We start from the raw sequence: 21415 nt of genomic DNA on the forward strand, positions 1-21415 counted from the left end.
CTAGAAATAGACAAGTAAAATGTTGAAGATGTTAATGCCATGTTCTACTTTTTGTTTCAGTGGATGAATATAAACCACTAAGACATATGCAGTTAGAGAAAACGTGCAACGAGCTTTCCAAAATCTAGAACTTGACATATTTCTTGATCCAATAAGTCTATGTTCTAAGTTCCAAAGCCATTTGAATTTTAAATCTGTAAATAAAAGTACTGACATACAAGATCAGGGATGATGAGAAACTCAAGTTAAAATACTATTACCCTTCCAAAGTATAATACTTTCTGCAAGAAGCAGATGTATTCTAACAAGTGTAATTATTTACTAAACCTCAATTATATGGGAAAGTTCTCTGAACTCAAGTTGGCACTCATATACCTCCAACCCATGCTATAAAACCATGTTCTGTTTTCAGTGCATGCTATGCCTTTTTAAATCCCTTGCAAATATCTGACAGCTATGCAGTTTCATCAGGCCCCATCATTCCCTTTGTTATCATGACAAAGTCTTGCTTATGTCATCTGGCCAATTTTCCTACCTCTTCTTGTGCCAGTCAGCAAATCACTGACACAGACCCCAGAAAGAGGCTTCTGAACGAAATTACACCCTCGTTTGGAACTTCCTCAATTTATACAAAATTTGTCACAGCTTAGTTTTCCAGCTACATTTTGCTAATCTTAGGATATCAAGTCCCTGTTTAATTAGCTCCCCGAAAGTCTTGGCCTGGAGATTTAGGTAACTTTTTTCAAAGAAACTATGTCCTCATCCATGGAAAATTTCCTTTTTTCTCGAGACTATTGGAGGTTCTAAGTGTGTTAATGACTGAAATCTCTGCCATTTGTGACCAATGCCCATATTTATAGGGGACCTTATGCTCTAAGGACTTCAACTGAGCATTTTTCTAACTGTTTCTGCACATTGCAGTCCAGAATTGCACGACCACGTTTCCCATATTATGAACTAGAAACTCAAAAGAGCAGCTGTGAAATGCAATACTGAGTCTGGCCTTGGCAGCAGGAAAAGCTTAAGCAGTCAAAGGCATGTTTCCTCTTCAAGGTCCCAATATTTTAATTACTGGTATGAGGAAAGTAATGCTTTTTCTTTAAGAATATTTAAACTAGCTGATACTGCTGCTACTGTTTTATATCATAATTAACACATGCAGCCAGAATGTATGACATCTAAATTCAATTCACTTTGCCTCTGGGGAGCTGAACGCGCATCTCCTATGACTTCTGCCTCACACCAAGAGATCTGAAAATCAGTCACAGTGAACAAATGCTGACTAGCTTCTTTAGCAGAGTGGGTAGGGTATTAAATAAGGGAGAAGGAATACTTCTTCAAAGAAAGTCATATGTTAAACTGTTGCGATATAAAATTCTGAAGTAACTCATGAATCAACATTCACTGTTATCTTGTGAGCACCAAACCACTAGACTGGAAAAAAATATATTCATGTTCACTTCCATTTCTTCACCTCCAATTAATCTTTGATTCCCTCAGCAAAATGAAACAAGAGCCTTTAGCCACATTGATACGATGATTCTGCTAGCAAGCATCAGATACAATTTAAAATTCTTTTACAGAAACAAAGCAAATGAAGCCATATCTCTTGTATCCTCCATGAAAGATCGAGCCATGGCAGTTTTGTGTAAGGAAGGGATATGGCTTGTCCACCTATGGTAACTGAAAAATAAACACTGCCAGTCTTGAAAGATGTCATGGAACATTACCTGTCTAGCACATATGTTCTATGAGTAACTACTGATTTTAGTATCTCAAGCAGAAAAATACTATCATATTATCTTGAAAGAGCTCTTTAGTTCTTGACTGCAGAGGCCACTTCCTTACTTCAATGCCTTCCAGATACATGCTCAGTTCCAGAAACCTGCTTTCATCTTGACAACGTGAACTGCCTCCCCAGCCCAGAAAGATTGAAAAGATTTCTCACTCTCCCACATGAGAAGAACATTTTGTGCATCAATATAATTTCATTTATTAACTGCAATTCATGGAATATTACCCATATGCACCCTTTCTTAAAAAAATAAATACAAATCAAATATCTGTATTAGTACCTACAAGTCTTAAATTATGCCTAAATTGACAGGTATGGAATTTGCCAAGAGAAATATTTTTTTTCTGATCTTAAAGTAATTACTGTTGATATTCTGTTTCCATATTTTGATCCACAACCTTGTGTTGGAAATATCAGGGTGAATTTAGGTGAACAGGTAAACTATAACATACCCATTGAACATGCTCTATGTAAACAGTATTTTCAGGACTACCTCCTCAAGTTATAGCCTTTAAAGAAAACTAAAATATTTCACAATGTTCTCAGTGTGATTTTGTGATATGCTTACCTTAGTATAATGTAGGCACACCTTAAGAACTTAAAACCTGCATGTGATGTAATACCTAAAAAATGCTATAAGAAGATGTAGCACTGAAACACAGATGATGTAGCAGAAATCCCTTCTCTATGTTGCATCTCTCCTTTTCCTTTGTTTCTGCATCAATCTATTTCACTTTTCAAGATACAAAATACGTTGATTCAAAGTTCTAGGTTTTTTACTAACAATATGGTCAGTGACACCCACTCCATAGATTAAACAATTAAGATCCAGTTCTCACTTCATTTATTTCAATTTAGTCATGTATTTCAAATATATCCTGTAACCAAAACAAAAAGTAATCCAAGATATTTTTAAAAGAGAATATGTAAAAAGTATGTCAAGAGGGAAAAAAGGAGAGAAAAAAATAAATAGAAAAGTTATTGAGCCAGAAAATCATGAAAACAAAAGAAAAAAAAATATATAAGGGGCCACAAGAAATGACAAAAAAGCTTCTCTTTGCAAGGGTAGGAGAAACTTGTCTTTCCTATAGGAAGGATATAGAGGAGTTGTTTCAACTTGTACAGAGTTTTGTGTCTGAGGGACAGGATGGGGAAGGAAGGAAGGAAGGAAGGAAGGAAGGAAGGAAGGAAGGAAGGAAGGAAGGAAGGAAGGAAGGAAGGAAGGAAGGAAGGAAGGAAGGAAGGAAGGAAGGAAGGAAGGAAGGAAGGAAGGAAGGAAGGAAGGATTCTTAGAGAAATAATGGAAATAGCACCTACATAGCATCTACTGTACTCTGACAAAAATATTAAGAGGATGTTTTCATATTAAAACACATCTAAGTCACTTGTTATGTAGCTTAAACTAATACATAGTAAGCAAAAATTGTTCTGTAAATATAAGCTATTTACATGGATCCGATTTAGATCCCTCACTTCCCAAATCTGTCAAACCATGGAAGTCTGCCAAAATACAGCATTCAAAAGACAAAGTCCTTGAGCACATGTTATTTATAAAGAAAAATGACTATATGGTACTGCCTCTATGTTTCAAATTTTGAAAACAGACAAAAGCAGATTAATGTAACTTTCTATTATATCTTTCAAATCTTTTATGTTTATTAAAGTTCGTTTTATTTATTTATTACAAAATCAATAGTATCCACCTTAGAATTCAAAAGGTACACTCATATTGACTGTATGTTACTTTTTCCACATGTATAATATTCTAGCGGAGGAACCATATGCTTTAATTTCACTACAGTTTCCAAATTGTCTAACCTTGGAAAGAACTGCAGCAGACTGAAAAATGCTGCTTTATCAAACAGTTTTTATTCCCCATCAGAAAGAGAACAGATACTTAACCCCATTCTTTGTTCTTTTGCTTAACAAAGTCACTTAAATTCTATCTAAATAAGTAACTTTTTTCTTTCTTTCATTGTCTGACTTGAAATCAGATAAAAGGAAACTGCAGAGGGTAGTTCTTTTGAAGATCATCAAACACGTCCTGAATATGAGCACAAACAATAAAACAAACAAAATTCAGGTATATTTGAATTGCTTTGAAATATAGTTAATGTAAAATGCAACAATGACTTTGTTTAATAGAAAAGTTTATTATTTTTTCTTTCATACATCTTGCTAAAAGGTTTGTCAGGATTTTAAGCATATCTCTAAAGCAGAGATCAAATAAAAGTCATATGTTGTCAGTTTAAAGGCTTCTTAGACACAAAGCACTCTATTGAGTGCAGAATATCTTTGCTGTATTTACAAAATTGTGCAGCAGTTCATGCAGTACGAAAAGAAGCTGAGCTCAGACATTCTTTATGTTTCTGTTGGACAATATTGTTATTCAGTAGGATGGTTACACAACATTAATAAAAGAGCAAAGGGGATCATGGATGAAGCATCATATGCTTTGCCTTCACATAATAGCAAAAAACTTATGGTTCCCCCACAGTCAGTGAGGGGTCTCTAAAGCTGAGCACATGACTCCTGCAGGGCATACACAATACATGACTGGACTCAAGCATGGATTCACGTACAAGCTCCAGTACAGTGCTAGGAGCTGAAGGTTCCTGTTAATGGGAACACTGCATCAAACTGAGGTGCACGAGGAGTTTCCACAGCAGCTCACTGCACAGTGTCTGAGTCTGTATTGTCAGCAGTCCTTCATCTCCAATTCTGCAGCCTGCCCTCCACCTGTAACTTTTCATCTGCGCACTGCCAGGTGGCTGCAGCACTACCTTCATTCTGGTTTCACAAGCGCTGCTGTTCTCACCTAGCACTGCTGAATTCAGAAACAATGTTTCTCCTAAAATGTGACTGCCGTCGACTTTTAAATCACGCTGTTCTCATCCCACTTCTCATTCTTTTGCCTTGTAATTTTAGCCTGTAACTCTACACGAAGATCACATCACTCCAGATCTGGTAGTATTTAGTCTGTAACTTCATACTTGAATAGAACCTTGCAGATAATGAGCAGTTAATAGTTATTTTAATGCACAAAAATTATTATGTAATAAAATATATGTACAAATATATTGTGTTAAATACTATTTAGTCTGAAGCACTCGCACATGATCCATTTGGTGTAAACAGCATCATAAGCTACCAGTGAAGATCTTGAGACAGTCTGAATGAAAAATATAACTGTACCAGGGAGAAAGAAAGAAAATATTGGCTTTTTTCTCACTACTACTATCTTTATTAGTGTTACCACTACCTTTACTGGAGAGGATTTTCTGTCTGAGGATTATATCCTTCCTCTTACCAGCTGGTTCCTGAGGAGATTTTTCTGTCTCTTTTCTTCTCTTTGTTTGCTTCTCTAAGATAGATTTCAAGTGAAGTTAGGTCATTGGCTGTGGACTGAGCTACTAAAGCAAGTTCATGTTAACCTCTCTTAATATTCTTTAAGCAACACCCGTATGATGGTGCTGAGGTTAGAACACTCAGTTAAAACCCTACTAAAATGCTTTGGTACAAACAAACCTCTTATTCTGTTTTTTTTTTTTTTTGGTTTGGTTTGTTTTTTTTGTACCATTCAAATGCACAGAATAATGAAGCAGGAACGGAAGGCCTAAACAGAAGACAAATCCTTTTCTGTGGTTTGCTTAATTAGTTCTCAGTCCATATGCCACTGAAAAAAGGCACTACTCACATTCTCAAAACAAATCCTCTGATGTGAATTGGCCTCACGGGATTATTGGCACAAACCAAGGTATGAGCATTTTTTTGTATTTAAATTATTTTGAGATTTTTGTCTACTCTTTCTAATATCATCTGATAATAGACTTTGGACATAACATTCCTACATTATTTGTCTTAGCAGGGAACAACACATAGCAGACATAACTTTAAACCATAGAAAGAATGCAAAAGGGTGGCTCGAGTCAATCTTTATTCCTCCTAATTATGTGTGACTAATGTTTCATACCAGGCTTCAGATAAAGGTAATTGAGGTCTCATGTAAGTCACTCCTTCTCATTCTGAAAATAAAATCAGAGTGCTCATGATGTACAACTGAAATCTGTAGTGATTCCTGCATATTAAAGTTTCAGTTTTCAGATAGAGACAACTCAAACCTATAATTATTATATGGCACCAGATTTTAAAGATTCAGACACAGTAAGATTCCAAGACTAACTCAAGCAAATCTTCACTGTTCACTTAAAAAACTGAAAGTAAAAGACGGGATTAAATAACACAACCTTTTGATTGCATTTATAAAAAATGCAATGTTTTTAAGATAAAGAAACAGGAATTATCAAAAACATCTAATAACTATTAAGTACATTGCATAAAATGGAAAACAGTCTATATTCTTATCAAATTAAATGTGATATCATTTAAATAAAGAATCCTGAAATACAGTGAATCCTGAATGCATGAACATCCTTATTTCTGTCTGAAAATTCAGAGACTCAACTACTGATATATAAGATTACTTGTTCATGAGGAGCTCTTAAATGAGAGCTCTCTCTGCCTAAACTCTAGCTAAAAATGAACAGCAATTTTCAGACCTAGTATGACTTCTTAATAGTGAACTCAAATCCATATTGTATGCTGCAGAGACTTTAAAGAAAACAATGAACGTCAGATCTCAAGGGTGTCACAGAAATCTCCAATGCTATTCACGCTAACAGGGTTCCCACTTGTTTCAATCTCACTGGAAATTAACTCATTGCTACAACATGACCAACTATATTAATTACAGTTGATGGCTTTGCAATGAATACTAACTAAACTGTTAAAAAAAGAGTTTATTAAATAGTGTCAACATTTTATTGTAGTACCCTAACAATTATTCAAGTAGTATTTAATATAACAACTGAATATGATAAATTAATGTGATATTAATGTGAATACCAGTGAGCAACACCTTGGTGAAGATTTTACTCAAATACTGTATTAATACACTATTAAAAGTCAAGTGCCATATAAAATTTAATAATGGAGCAACTCCACTTAAATATGAAATGAAAATATATAAAAGTGCTTTCTTTTCAGCTTTACCATTTAAGATTTTTATAGTTTGATTTAGGAATTCTGTACAGCTGAAATGTCTTATGGGGGACAGGAAATAATGCAGGTTAAAATCCAAACCAAACAAAAAAGACCCAGCACTCAAAACTAAGTTTATTCTTTGATATGTTGTGTTTGAAGTCTCTTCAATCCTAACCATGAAAGGCTAGTTTGAACTGAATATAGTGTATACTGTGTAGTGCACAAATTATATTTTCGTTATATGCCATACATAAGTAAAATTACACAGTTTCTTAAAGAGATAGTGAGCAGGGAAAGTGTAGACAAGAAGACAGAAGCAGCTTGCAAATCAATTAATATAATTGTTGAGACAATCACATAACAGAGAGTTGAAGAACAAATTCAAATGTTTCTTCCCTCTTGTGAGAGACTGGAATGGTAAGGGTTAATAACTCAAATTATTAATTTGCAAAAGCAGCTGGGTGCTTTGCTGAGGCCAGGTTTGCATCTCCCCAAATGAAGGGGAGGAGGAGGTGTTTTGGATGTGTGATAGTGAAACCTCTGATCTGCACCCCTGGTGCAGAGGGGGTGAGCATCTATTACTAAAGGATGGCTACTACAAACTGACTTTTGTTTAGCAAAAAACTGGCCTTTGATCTAGATAAATGAAAAGGCAACTGGTTCAGGTGTAAAACTTAATTCCCAGGGAAGTTATCGGGACATTCATACATAGGGCTGAAGGTATTCATCCCTTCTGATAAAGAATGACTGACGACACTATACTAAAAAACATTTAAAAATGCCATAAATGTCATAAACTATCAAAGACCTATTGAACATTTTGTGTGGGCTTTCCTTGCCCTCAATGGATCAAGACCACAACCATCACTTTAAGCAATGGCTATCTAAGTAGGAATAGTCTCATTGGTGGATCTTCATGCAATAATATCTTTACTCTCCATTATCTACTTTTATCCTTTCTTTCTATTTTTTCTCTTCCTTATATATTTTCTTAAATTATGTTCTTTATATTTCCATAAATTATAAGGACAGTTGCCACATACCTTCTTTTCATTGAACCAAGCTGTTCTAAAATAAAACAGCCACACACACAGAGAGAGAGAGAGAGAGAGAGAGAGAGAGAGAGAGAGAGAGAGATAGATAGATAGATAGAATATACATATATATATATTCTGGTAATTTAGTGTCATTTCACTCTAATATAGAGAATTCTTGTTGCTTCTCTCACACACCGACCAGAATCAATCAAATCATCTTCCCATAAACTCACTGGCCAGACCAGAGCATTATATAATTGTAACATCAGACAGGATCCCTTGGATGTGGTGGAGTGGTCAGTGTGGTCCAAAGTTATTTCAGGGTTTTCTGGCGTGACCTGAACTTACTGAAAGGTTTTCTGTGCGAGAAAGTCAACTTCCAAGAGGCTTGTGAGAAGGACATTGACTCTCAGTGGGTTAGTGAAGGGTGTAACTACCAAGAGCAAGTAAAATGGTGACTGACCACTTTTTCTGAAATTATAATATTTTTCCCCTTAGTATGACTTGGGTATGTGAAACCTGCTGAAAAGTTTTCTGGTGTAACCTAGGCCTTTTGAAAGGATTTCCCTGGAAGAAAGCCAGGCCAGCTTTCAGAGAGGGTTAATGGGGAGAAAGACAGATTAGGGACAGATTTGAGAGGAATGACCACACAAGAGGAGTCAAATGTGGCTTATCCCCTCCTGATGAAATTAAAGTCTTGAAAAGACAAGGCACCTACATCTGAGCTCTGTACTTTGCAATTCACTGCAATGGGATCTCCACTTTTTATGCCTTACCTTCAATTATCAGTCAACAGCGTGTCTTTGTCAAGTGGGAAGGAAAGAATGAAGTCGCCTCTCTTTCAGAATTTCATCAACATATCACAGTGCACCATGTAAAGGAATACCAAAACTAAAAGGCTCGTTCCTCACCTTTTTAGAGAATTGCTAAGGAGATAATTAAGTGTACATCAGATGCACGCATTTGACACTGGTTCTAAACTCTGTCCTCTGCCTCAGCCCCTACTGCTTGGCCACCTATCTCTGGAAATGTGCGTACTCATAGGTATCTTGTTCTGTTAAACATCTCTGCTTTTGCAGATACCCTACGCCTTATCAAGTCTGAGAAGTCACAGGTAACTTATAGTTTTTTGGGGGTTTTTTTCCCTTATAGAGAAGATGAATTTAAGGACTGTGTCTTTTAATGCTGTGTTTTGGCAGATTTCCATAGTTGGCAGATTTGGGAAGTGAAGAATCTAAATTGGTTCAATGCAAGCAACTGATATTTACAGAATAAATTTTGTTTACTACGTGTTAGTTTAAGCTATGTGACAAGTGATTTAGATGTGTTTTAATATGAAAACACCCTCTTAATTTTATAGATCTTTTCAGAACACACTAGGTGCTATTTCAATTATTTCTCTAAGAATCTTTCCTTCCTTCCTTCCTTCCTTCCTTCCTTCCTTCCTTCCTTCCTTCCTTCCTTCCTTCCTTCCTTCCTTCCTTCCTTCCTTCCTTCCTTCCTTCCTTCCTTCCTTCCTTCCTTCCTTCCTTCCTTCCTTCCTTCCTTCCTTCCTTCCTTCCTTCCTTCCTTCCTTCCTTCCTTCCTTCCTTCCTCTTTGTCTGTTTTCCTTTTATTTTTCTTTTCTTTTCCCCTCAGACTTAAATTGCATATAAGTTGAAACAACTCCTTGATATCCTTTCTAGAAGAGAGAAAATTCTCTCCTACCCTTGCAAATGAAAGTTTTCTGTAATTTCTTATGACCTCTAATGAAGTAGATGTTAATTTTGTTTTTTAACTTTCTTTTCGTTTTGCTTTCATGGTCTTCTGGTTCACCAGCTTGTTTGGCTTTTTTTTAGGAATGCCTCTCTTAACCTATGAGTCTTTCAATTAATTTTCTAAGAGTAACACAACTCCAATACAGAGTATTAGAAAGCTCCTGAATAGTTTGACTTTAAGCAAACTCTAAAGTAAGAAAAGTATGATTAAAAGCACAGTCTTGGTTTGTTAGATGAGATTTAGAATATCTGCCTTAGTAATAGATTTCCTGGAAATAACATATTGATCCTGTTTAAAAGGTTAGTGATGACAATGTGATAATATCACAAATCTGATTGTGACAGTGTCCTTTAGGTGGATATTAGCCTCAGAATCAGGGACTTTGACAGACTTCACAAAGAAGATGGTTCCACCTAATTTCTGGACACCACTATTCACCAGGCTTCTGAGATTCACAGTTTTGTGGATAGCAGAGGTGCGTGACTGCCTTTAAGCTTTACTCTTGGAACTGTACTCTAGGGGATTGCTCACTAAAAGCTAGGGTTTGTCCTCAGGAAAAAGTAGTCAACTGTGAAATGTAAATAAAATCATAATAGAACTGTGTAATTGAAGGGAGAGGAAAAAAGAGTTATTGCTGGAAGGAAAAAGTGGTAAGAATATGCATCCAAACTCAGTTTTGTCTTCACAGTGGTGAAATAAGTATAAAAGTATATATTTCTAAAGGCATACACAACATTTGCAACTATGAAAAACAAATGGCATAAATATATGTAGAAGTAGTGTCATCATAATTACTAACAAAATGCATTTTAAATTTTTTTCCTGGAAAATATTGGAATAATAATTAAAGCAATAATAACAACAAAATAACAAGCAATAACACTGGAAAAATGAAGGGGACAAAAGCTGTTTCCTGGTTGCAAATCTCAACTAGACAAAAGATAATCAGGAGAAACTTGCCTGTATTCCAGAGTTTGTTTTTCACCCCCACACACAATATAAACCCATTAATTTTAAATGATAAGTAAATTATCCAGAAGTAGATCTGGAAAATTAAACCATCACACATAGTCAAACATACCAATTACAGTAGCTTACCAGATGATAAGGTTAACATCCTTACAGGTCACAAGTAATTTCAGAACAGTTAAAACCCAGATATTTACATCAATACCCTCAAATCAAAAGATATGGGCTAGTGACATTTCTTTTCAAGATATTATGTGTGTTTATCTTCCAGGTAGCCATGTGTCAGTATTGCTAAAAAGATATTATTTTCTTGACATTATCTACAGATAGGTGCTCATTATTCAATTTTGTGCTTCATTCAAAATGTAAAAGTAGCAGAGCTCCCCTTAATGTCACATTCCTCTCAGTTATAGTGAATTTTGAGACGAAGGGTAAAAAAGAACACTGTGAATGTACATTGAGACAACATATCTCAAAGAACAGCTATATACAGGTAGCCAGACTTTTTTCCTTTCAAATTACTGTCTATGCCCTTTATACTGTGGGAAACCACAGAAAAGCCCAACTAGCATACATGCTGCAGTGAGTCGCCAGTTCAGTAAAAATTGTGTCATAGTTCTCCCAAATGCAGTTACCATGTCTGGAAAGATGGGAAGCAGTACTCTTGTGTAAAAAAAAAAAAAAAAAAAAAAAAGAGTAGAGTATCTCATATGCAGTTATCAGCTACTAGGACAATTGTCAGGGAAACCACTGTTGTTATTTGAGCGTTTTGAGAAAGCTCTTAGAGGAAATGAGATCTTTTTTTTAATGGATGACCCTACTACCTTCTCATAAACAATTTTAGAATGAAAAATTCTCTGTCAGGAGATTAGCAGACCCATGTTCCCACACGTGGTATACAGAGGTGGAAGAATAGGATGTTCTTGAAAAGCCACATCATGTCAATGTAAAACAGAAAATTCGCTAGACAGGAAGGTGATTTGCTTCTATAGGAAGAGAACCCCTTTATAGAAGAAAAAAAAAAAAATAAAGAAAAATTTAGTCTTCTGAGAGTGGGAAATCCTTGGGTAATTATGTGTTCTTTAAACTGTGCAAAAGGAGTCAGCCCGAAGGGTCTGGATCTTCTGCACTCTTTTTAACAGTAAAGCTCTTCCTCAAGTAGGTGGCTGCAGGCACAAACTGCTTTCTAGTTAAGGGAAAGATCCAATTGGAGGACACATTTAAAACTGGAGTGACAGCTTAAAGGGAAACTCTAGATAGACTTTGCAAAATTCTGGGGCCAAGTGAAATAATATGCAAAACATCCTGAAGTGCATGGCTCAGCTACACAAAATCATTGTAATTGAAAAGACAAACGGGTGAAAAGTAGACACAAGGAAATAAGATTTACAAGTCCACCTGTTTACGAATATTAATCTGATTTTGGAAGTAGACCTGGTGGTGTATTTTATTGTAAAAATGAGGGTTCTTGTAGTAGAAGAGGGTATGCTGCTTTATTCCGAGAGCCATCCAGCTTCAGGTTGGTGATCAGATAAAGAAATCCAGTGGAAGACCATCTACCTACACAGCATGGAAAGAAGGCCACTGAAAGTTATGATAATGTTGTTCATGCAGGACTCAAAATCTTAAATTAAGAATGGCAGCATCATGATGTTAGGCTAACTAGACCTCCCAAGCTCTGCTTTTCCTTTACCTGGAAAATAACTCTTCAAAGAAGATGAAAGGGTGGAAAGGCACAAATAGCTCTCTGATCAGGAAAATTGCACAGCATGCTTGAGATAACTCTAGAGGAAGGACTTGAAATTATTTACTTGGATGGAGAAGTGCAAGACCTTTGGAAACCGATTGGTTTGTTGGTTTTTTTCAACAGCAGATGAAACTGAATACAACTTCTGTGATACAGATCAGCATGTGCTCGTGTAAATGTTTAGTTTATAAATTAAATACAATTAAATTTGAAAGGCTTTCATCCTGATTCTGATTAAAAGAATCACAAAAGACTGTATTATCATGTGTCATAGAAGGATGAAAAAATCCTTGTTGATGTGTATATATCATGTATGAGAGTTTGGTCACTGTAAAAATGACAACTAGGAAGTAATAATTAAGAGGCTACTGAATGCAGTAATGTACTTATGAATTTACCACTGAATTGAATAGATTTAATTCTGAATGTAGATTCCAAATCCAGCAGATTTCAGGACAAGCCATTGTTTTACACTCTTCTGAGAAAGAATGAGTCTTTGTGTGAACTCCTTTTCAGGGTAAGAGGACATCTTAACCCCTAATGTTTTAGGTGCCATGGCAATAAGAAAAGGGACTTCTGTAAACCCTCTTAGTGTTAAGAAAAAAGTCACTTATGAAAGCAGCTATGAAAGACACTGAGTATGTCTTTCCCCCTCAGTTTCACTCAGCTGCCTAGCAAAGTTTCTGTCTTTGCATTTGTCTTAGTTGCACTATATATATCTTTAGCTTACTACACTACAAGAGATCAAATGAAGACATAGGTTGAGTTAAAAGAGTTATTTAGATTATCTTATTTCAGAGAAGTGCCCACTTGTCTTTGTATATTTTTTGAAAGGTTTTACTAATCAGTTAGAAAACGGGGTCTCGTACATGGATATAATGACATAAGTGTCTCAGGGTCAGTCAACAATTTACTCAAAACTAAACATAAGAACAAAAAGGAAATGGTGGGCTTTCTGTAAATAAATTAAATATCAATATGAATAACAGACATATCACATATGCATAAGATTAGATGTGTAACACTAAATTATTCTTGGGGGAACATACAGGAATATCTGTGTCTGGCCCAGTAAGTGGTTACATTAGTCCTATAAATTCACAGCTAATTCAATGGCTTCATTAAACTAATTATTGATACTTAATCTTTGCAATTTTTCAAGGTGCCATTCAAAATATTAGGAAAACTAAGTGAACATTTTCAGGATATTGAGTATGAATTCCTTTTAACTATAGGTAGTGTAGGAAAGACTTTTTAAAAGTTAACAATGTTTACAAAAACATGCATCATACAGAATGTCTCTTCAGCACAAGGTAATATTTCTGCAGATGACTAAGATTTTATGATATCTAAAATAAATGAAACGTGTTTGAGTGGAACACAAAGAAGCCCCCTAGAAAGAAAGAAACCCCAAACAAAATAAACAAACAAATGAACAAACTACCCAAACCAAGCAAATATCCCAGGGCTGAAAACAAACTAAGACTTAAATCTAGAATTTTCAAAGAAATGGCAAAATCCATATTATTTTGGTTTCTCTCTGCAACATCCTTTCATCCTTTCATCATGGGATAAGTAGCCTCATTAAAAAAAAAAGAGCTACTTTGTTTTTCTAAGAACCCTACATGCATATACAATGTAGGTGACTTTTGCAGATATAGAGACCCATCTTTTTAAAATAAAGAAAGAAGCTGAAGCTTCTTCTCCCTTCATGAAATAAAATCTTATTTAAAACAAGAACCCTCTTAAGGAAATCCATTTAGAGGTGTATGGATGTATTTGACTTTTCAGAAGCATTATGTCAATAGTAGCTGATGAGATTCACTTGACATGGTGGAGATAAAACTGTCTCACAAATACAGCAAATGCACAAATTTCATAATATACAGTCCCAGAGCTTTTCCAATAAAAGAACTGTTCACACAGTTTGAGTTCATAGTTACTGATGTTTAACATCACACTAGTTTTAAAACATAAAGTTTAAAACCCCTGTGACGCAGTTTATAAACCGTAAAATCCCAAAAGTTTAGAATTACAAGAATAACAACACAATATGAAAAAACTACTCTTAAAACCAGCTGCAGGGCTCTAAAGTAGGGTGCTTTCACCTAAAAGCCTTAAACATTGTTTCTCTGTTCCAAAAAAAAAAAAAAAAAAAAAAGTATAACATTTATAACTTAACTGTGCCATACATAAAGTTTAATAATTACTTTTACATTTTATCTCACATAACATTTTGATCTTATTTGATGGAATAATTCTAATTATTCCTCTGCATTTTTTGTTCTTTAAATAAAACAGACATGCATTACTTACATCCTGCACTGTCTTTAAAGATTTTACAGCTTGGGGAACAACTGTTTTAACCCAAGCACTTTGTTCCCTGCCCAGTATTCTGACACATGCCATGTGCTATTAACGATTTGATGAATGAAATGAAAGCATGTGACCACCTACCCACACACCTTGGCAGAGGTGCACTCCACACACGCCGACCACCTCCCAGGCAGGTGAGTTTGTTAGCACCTTCCAGGCGATATCCAGGGAAACAAGAAAAGATCAAGGAATCTCCAACACCAAAATGAAAACCAATTCGCCTGCTGAAGGCAGGAACACCAGGATCGTCACATGGCTCCAGATCATATTCTGCAGACAATAAAACATAATGTATTATTATCTGGACAAGTTGTCCACATCGAAAAAAAGCACTTTTCAAATTGCTTGCATTGTGTGAGCATGGAACAGCTGGAAAACATGCATTTCAGAGTAGTGTTCTCTACTAAAACCCAGTACTGTTTCTATAAGTCTATTATGCCTATATATACAGTAATTATAGATCTAATGTGTCCTACCCACACTACATCTATTTTCTTAATTTCAAGAGCTGTAATCAGCTTGTACTGTAAGTGGTTTACTATAATTTTGTTTAATTACTTCCTTTGTATATAATTCTAGTTTCTTTTCATCTGAACTCCCAAACAGCTTTAGAAGTGTGACTTACTGTTGAAAGAAATCATTATGTAATGAAGAAAATCTAATTAAAAAATCAAACAAAAGGTTAGGTTAATGAAAGACATACGAACACTTTTTCAAAAAGGGTGCTTTTATAACCACACAGCAGGAATAATTCAGGAGGAGTCAGAATAGACTAATGGGAAAATATCCAAGGCTGTGATATAGGAAGAAAATCAAATTCAGAAATTTTATGAACCACTCATTTCCCCATCTCCAATGACTTTGCTGTGGAAGTACCACTTTTTCTTTATCCTGTTTTCTCATATAATTTTTTCTTTGATATTCACTACCACCTACTTCAATAAAAGATGTTGAAAGAGATCAACTTAACATCTAATGGAAAAGTTTGATTTTATATTCTTCAGAATATGATCCATAAAACCCAAGAGATCCCCTCTGGTAACAGATAAGAAAAAATGTTTTCTAGAACATTGACCTTGGAAATCAGTGGAAAGTAGGGTCCAACCTACTTATTTAGAGGAAGACACTCCATTTAGTCAGGGAAGAAACTAAGCCAAAGTTTCTGAGTGAGTCTTTAAACAACTGATATATGGAATAAAATAAATAAATAAATCCTTCCCTTTAGTAACTGTCTTGTAGGAAAATTCTGAATATTAGAAACAATCTATAAACTACATCAGTTTCTGCTGGAAAATGTTGTAAGTTTAGAAAAGAGATTATCTCCCACTACCTCTGTTCTGTACTGCAGATGCTAAGCTAGATATGGAGACACCCTGTAGTATACCTTTGGGCGCATGGTAATTTTCATGACAAATATCTATGTTTGATGACATTCAAATCATGTGTTCTCACTAAACACTTCTTACTAAGAAGAAATATATTCTGATTGTGTGAAAGTACAAACCCAGAATTACTTATTTGTTTCATAAAGTTAATATACCTCACAATATTTCTCAAAATGGGCATTTAAAATAAATGGTGGCATATGCTGGATCTGTATGTTGCAGCAGAAGTTCTGTCATCCATATATTTTGTTACTGCACAGTTTCCCCTCTTGCATCCACCATATTTTGTGTATTTTTCTACAACTTGGCTAGTGCTCTACTCCTTTGACTTAGTGATAAACAAATTATCAGAGAAATAATTAATATTTGTATTTATGTTTCAAACTTGTAAAACTGCTTTGGTGAGTCCAAAATATCCAGAATGAATATATTTTAGCATTCAGTAGGAGTAAATCCACCACTTTTTCTAATCAGTGAAGGTAGCTTTTTTTTTTTCCTTTTTAGCATTTCCATTTAGCAAGCTAAATGAGATATGTTGCTCATAATTAGCATGGTCATCATCTTTGCCAATTCTCAACAATATTTATTGGCTTTCAGTTCTTGAAAAACCATGCAGGAGAGTTGGACGTGAGTTCCTTATCTGCTCCTTCCATAGAATATACATGGGCATGTGCATTTCAACTAGCATTAGCATGTGACATGGGACAAGTAGAAGTTTCAGACAAGCGCTGCCTTAGCCTCAGAACTCAGCAGCATCTGAAATTTAAGGACTTACTCTGGTCCACAAGTTCTAATGATGGCAAATCAGGCCTATTTATAAATATAATTATTAGACAGACAGAGATACGAGACCAAATATCCTAATCAGAATTACTACATAGTAAGTAACTAAAGAACTATTAGTAGATTACAGCCCAGCATAAAACAGTGCACCATTTCAAGGTACCTATAATTAAAGCTAGCAAAAGAAATAGTATTATAATTTACAACCAAAATGACAATAATGTTCACAGATTTCTTCACTTATCCACTGGGGAATAACTGTAAAATAAGTGTCCATACTCACTGGAGAAACTCCATGCATTTCCAGGATCATGTATAGAGGATTTCTGCTTTGTGGAAGTTTGGTGTGACTTTTCTAGTTTGTAAGTGAGGTGTCTGTCAGCAAGAAGTCCAGCTTTACCTTCCAGATCTCACTTTAAAAGTAAGATGTTTATTGGCAGCTGGGAGATGCCAGACCACTGGCCATTTTGGCTATGGCCAAAATAACTCACTACAAGACAGCTCATCCTGTTTGAGTTACCTGACCAGCTAGCAAACAACAGATGAGCTCTTGTTGGGGGGTGAGATGCCGTGCTACAATATGCACATCTCTAATCTTATCCTAGTAATAGAGATAGGCAAAGAAAATTATTGAGACGCGTATATTAGATGTAATCTACTTTTAGAAGACTCTAAAGAAGAAGCAGTAATAAATGTTTGTCGTACCCTAAAGAGATAATTTGTAGAAATATATCAATAGCTAACAGGTGTTTTATCATTATATACACATTTTCTATTTCAAAATCAGTGTTCACTTTTGACTCCTTTGTGAATCAGAGTTAGCATACCACTGATTTTTTAAAGTTTCTATACTTTACAAGTCAGTTCCTTTCTTCTAAAGCAGTATCTTTGTAATTTTTTCCCTTTAATTTTCCTTCAGACTTCTTTTTCAACAATTTTAATGTTCCTGTGAGAACAGGGAAAAATTAAAACAGTCAAATCACCAACATTATTCTCAATTTTCTTGGCCACCTTTTTAAACTTTAACCAATTTTCTATATTAGAGACTATATGATTTCAATTTTTTTTTTAACTTTATGGTGTTTCATAATGTTTCTGTTATCTGCAAGTGAAATATCATCTGGAACGGTTTCAAGATATTTAGCAGAATAGAATTTATTACCTGAAAATGTTATGTTGAAACCTTCATAAGAAATTGAAAAATCAGATATAAATCGAAGCTGTGCAGTAAAATTTCCAAAGAGGCCGGCTTTAATTGTAGGGGGTAAGACTGAGCCAGTTAATCTGGCTACTGGTTCTGTGAAGCTCCCATCTTCAGTGATGAGCAAATAGTCATGAGAGCTCTCGAGGTGAAAAGTATGAAAAACCAGCTGTACACCTTTAAAAGAATTAAAAAGGGAGGAAAGAAAAGCATTTAATAGCAAGTTTTTCTACTCCTTCGTACATAGGTGACACAGAAAGAAATTGTTATGTTACACAGAAACATTTTGAGAAAAAGTTAGAATCAAACCTGAAATTCTGAAAATAAACTTTGCAGAAAGCTCATGACCTCAATTGAACAATCTTTTCAATGTAGATACTTGTTTAGCTCACTTTAAATTAATAGTTTCTATAACACAATTGATGGCATTATTTTCTATTTTTATATAGTACTCCAAAATTCTAAATTTGTATTATTTACTTGTTATTCAAGTTCCTGCATGTCTCTTTTACTTATAATATCTACCTTGATTTCATTATTAACTAGGAGACACACTTTAATATTTGGCTAAAATTTTGTACTTGCATTTTATTTTTGCATTTCCTCCAACACAATTCTGGTTTTAATTCTAAGCTTTAGGGGAGTTTCCAAATACAAGGACAAAGCACAAACAAGTTTTATGTACAGTCTCACATAAATATAGAATCCTATTTTCTGGGACTGATCATTTACCTGACGTCATGACTATTTTTTCATTTGCCAATTTCTCATCCAATAATGAAATTAATTTTGACTTACCATTGAGTTTTCAAATACAATAAGTACGATAAATTTATAAATTTACTGTGGGGAACAACATTCTTCTTAGTACGTTTTCCCATATATTTTACGTTTAAAATGTCTTATGAGCTTTAAATAAACAAATGAACAAAAAATGTCTTTAAGAAGACTTTTAAAAGTAGATATTTCCCATATACCTCTCAGTAAATTTTTATTATGTTTTGCTTTAATGGTATGTAACACATTATTAGTACTCTCCAGGTTCTCTTCCTTAGGTTATTTTACACTTTCCCCTAATGGATAAGATGACAACATCAGCTATGCATTCAAATATCACTCTGCCGTATATGCAACATAAAGATATATATAAGTTTTTTGCTCTAATGGTTTAAGTCGGAAATCTAAGGTCACCAGTACACAGATCTAATCTGTTCCTTTATGCTTAATAACTGTGAAGCATATTGTTCAAGTTAAATTTAGAACTATTTAACAAGTAGCTATTATTTTCCCATATTTTACCTCTTCTACTCTTTTCCATTTTTCTGAGAATAAAACACATTCCCTCTGGCAACTGCTACAAAGAATTCTTCCCTTGAAAAATAAACACAAACTGGAAATACCACCTCTAAAGATATTTATTTTGGGAAGTTAAACTTCTTCCTCAAAGTAATGTCAGAAAGTGCTGGTTTAACTCATAAAGGACATTTTCTTTTTTACCTATGTGTGTCTGATATCTTTTCCCATATAGACATTATATATGTGCAAAACATTAGATACTTACCCTTGCCATGGGACACTTCAATAGTCCAAGTGCAATTTAAAGAGTTTGGGTAGAAATCAGGAAAACCTGGAGAAAGGACAGTTCCACTCTTCCCATGAATATATCCCCCACACAAAGCTTAAGAAGAAAAAAAAAAGTCATACAAAAAGCCTAACTTGTAAAAGGGTTTGAGAGAGAAAAGAGAGAGAGAAAAAAAGAGAATGCATTTTTAAACTACACTTAAAATTAAAAATAGAATCAAGGATTAAAATAAGAAATAAATTAATCTAAAGCCACAAAATTAATTTTGACAATAATTTGTTTTCTTATAAATTAGTCCTTGAAAAGAAGTTTATTGTTCATCTACAGCCTCTCCTGTAAGTTAGCAGAATACAAAAATAAGTAAAATTTTTGTTGCAAGTATTGATTCCTATTGCAGCAATATGTAAGAAATAGGAGTTTTTGGTTTTTTCGTGAAGAAACTAAAAAATATCTTGTTGCTACTTTTCTTTCACTAAATATTTTGAAACGCATATATTCAACTGCATTTTTAGCAAACAAAAATACTTAATTAAAAAACACTTTTTTTTTTTTTCAAATAAGTGAGTTTGATGCTTACTTCAATGCTCAGGGAGAAAAAAAAAAAGTCAAATTTTCTCTTTTCCAAAGATTTAGATTGTCCCATAATAAGTAATTTATTTGGATTTGAATATTTTTGGAAGACATGGGAACTATGCTAGAAAACATTTTATGCATAGTTGAATTTGTAAAACTAGGCTGTTCAAATTTGCATAGCAAATTAATTAAACTTTAAGATTTACATGCTGAATTGCTCACAGATCTTATAAATACAGCATGACTGTTCTTTTCACTCATCTCTTGCTGTTCAGTTTTTAAGCTGTTGGTTTTTTTATATTTTAAATATTTAAACAGTAAAGCAACAAAATATTAAGATGGTTTTAGTCTTCTTCCTCACACAGAGTGATACACTTTATCTCTAACTAGATGGAAAATATACACAACAAAATATTAAAAAAACTTGCAGTACATTTATGTAGATGTCTGTATATATACATATACTTGGTTTATAGCTTAAGTTCCTTTTTTTTTTATTTCTTATTAGACTAAGGCTTTTGTTAAAGTTTTTAATGTCTTTTTGATTTATTTAATTTTAATAAATTTATAAGTAAGTAGAAGGAAAGGAAATGCTTCCAGTCTGGTTTTAGCTGAATATAGTTATTTCTGCATGCAAATATGAATTAAAACACAGTTGACTAAACCCACAGTCAATAACATTATTACAGACATCAGGTTTCTAGTGTCATAAATGAACAATGATACATTCATTCAAAAATCCTTATCTATTTCTGTAAACACCACAGAAGGAAGAAAAATATTTGACTGTGCAACATTACTTAAAGCAGATATTACATATTTCAAAATAATTTATACATCTTAAACAAAATTAAAAACCTGGAATTGATGTGCTTTAATTTTGCTCTCACTCAAAAATTATTTCCATGCTCCATCTCTGAGATGGAGCATATTCTGAGAATGACTCATTACTTAGAGGGAACTTTAACCACTTTATATTTTTACACAAGTTTTTTTCTTCTTTGTTGGCATGAAACAAAGCAACATGCTTTTCCCTTAGGCAGTTATTCTGCTAAATTAATTTCTGAAGTTAAATTTTTGAGAACATCGGTACTCTACAGATGAGTGCAAAATGCTCATTTCCACCTCAGTTAAATCTGTCACATTCCAAAAATTTGGGTCACAAC

The 21415-nt window shown here is 34.3% G+C and overlaps 1 protein-coding gene across 1 annotated transcript in view; it reads right to left on the reverse strand.

Annotated features, from left to right (window-relative positions):
- The window catches only part of CSMD1 (CUB and Sushi multiple domains 1), a 1073346-nt gene that overhangs the window by 218900 nt on the left and 833031 nt on the right, over positions 1-21415 (reverse strand). The window contains exons 19-21 of the mRNA XM_062489724.1: positions 19656-19772; positions 18056-18271; positions 14807-14995 (exon numbers count right to left, since the gene is read on the reverse strand). Coding sequence (XP_062345708.1) covers positions 14807-14995; positions 18056-18271; positions 19656-19772 — 522 coding nt within the window. The remainder of the gene's footprint in view (positions 1-14806; positions 14996-18055; positions 18272-19655; positions 19773-21415) is intronic.

This window comes from Cinclus cinclus, chromosome 3 (genome assembly GCF_963662255.1).
Source record: "Cinclus cinclus chromosome 3, bCinCin1.1, whole genome shotgun sequence".
Lineage (NCBI taxonomy): Eukaryota > Metazoa > Chordata > Aves > Passeriformes > Cinclidae > Cinclus > Cinclus cinclus.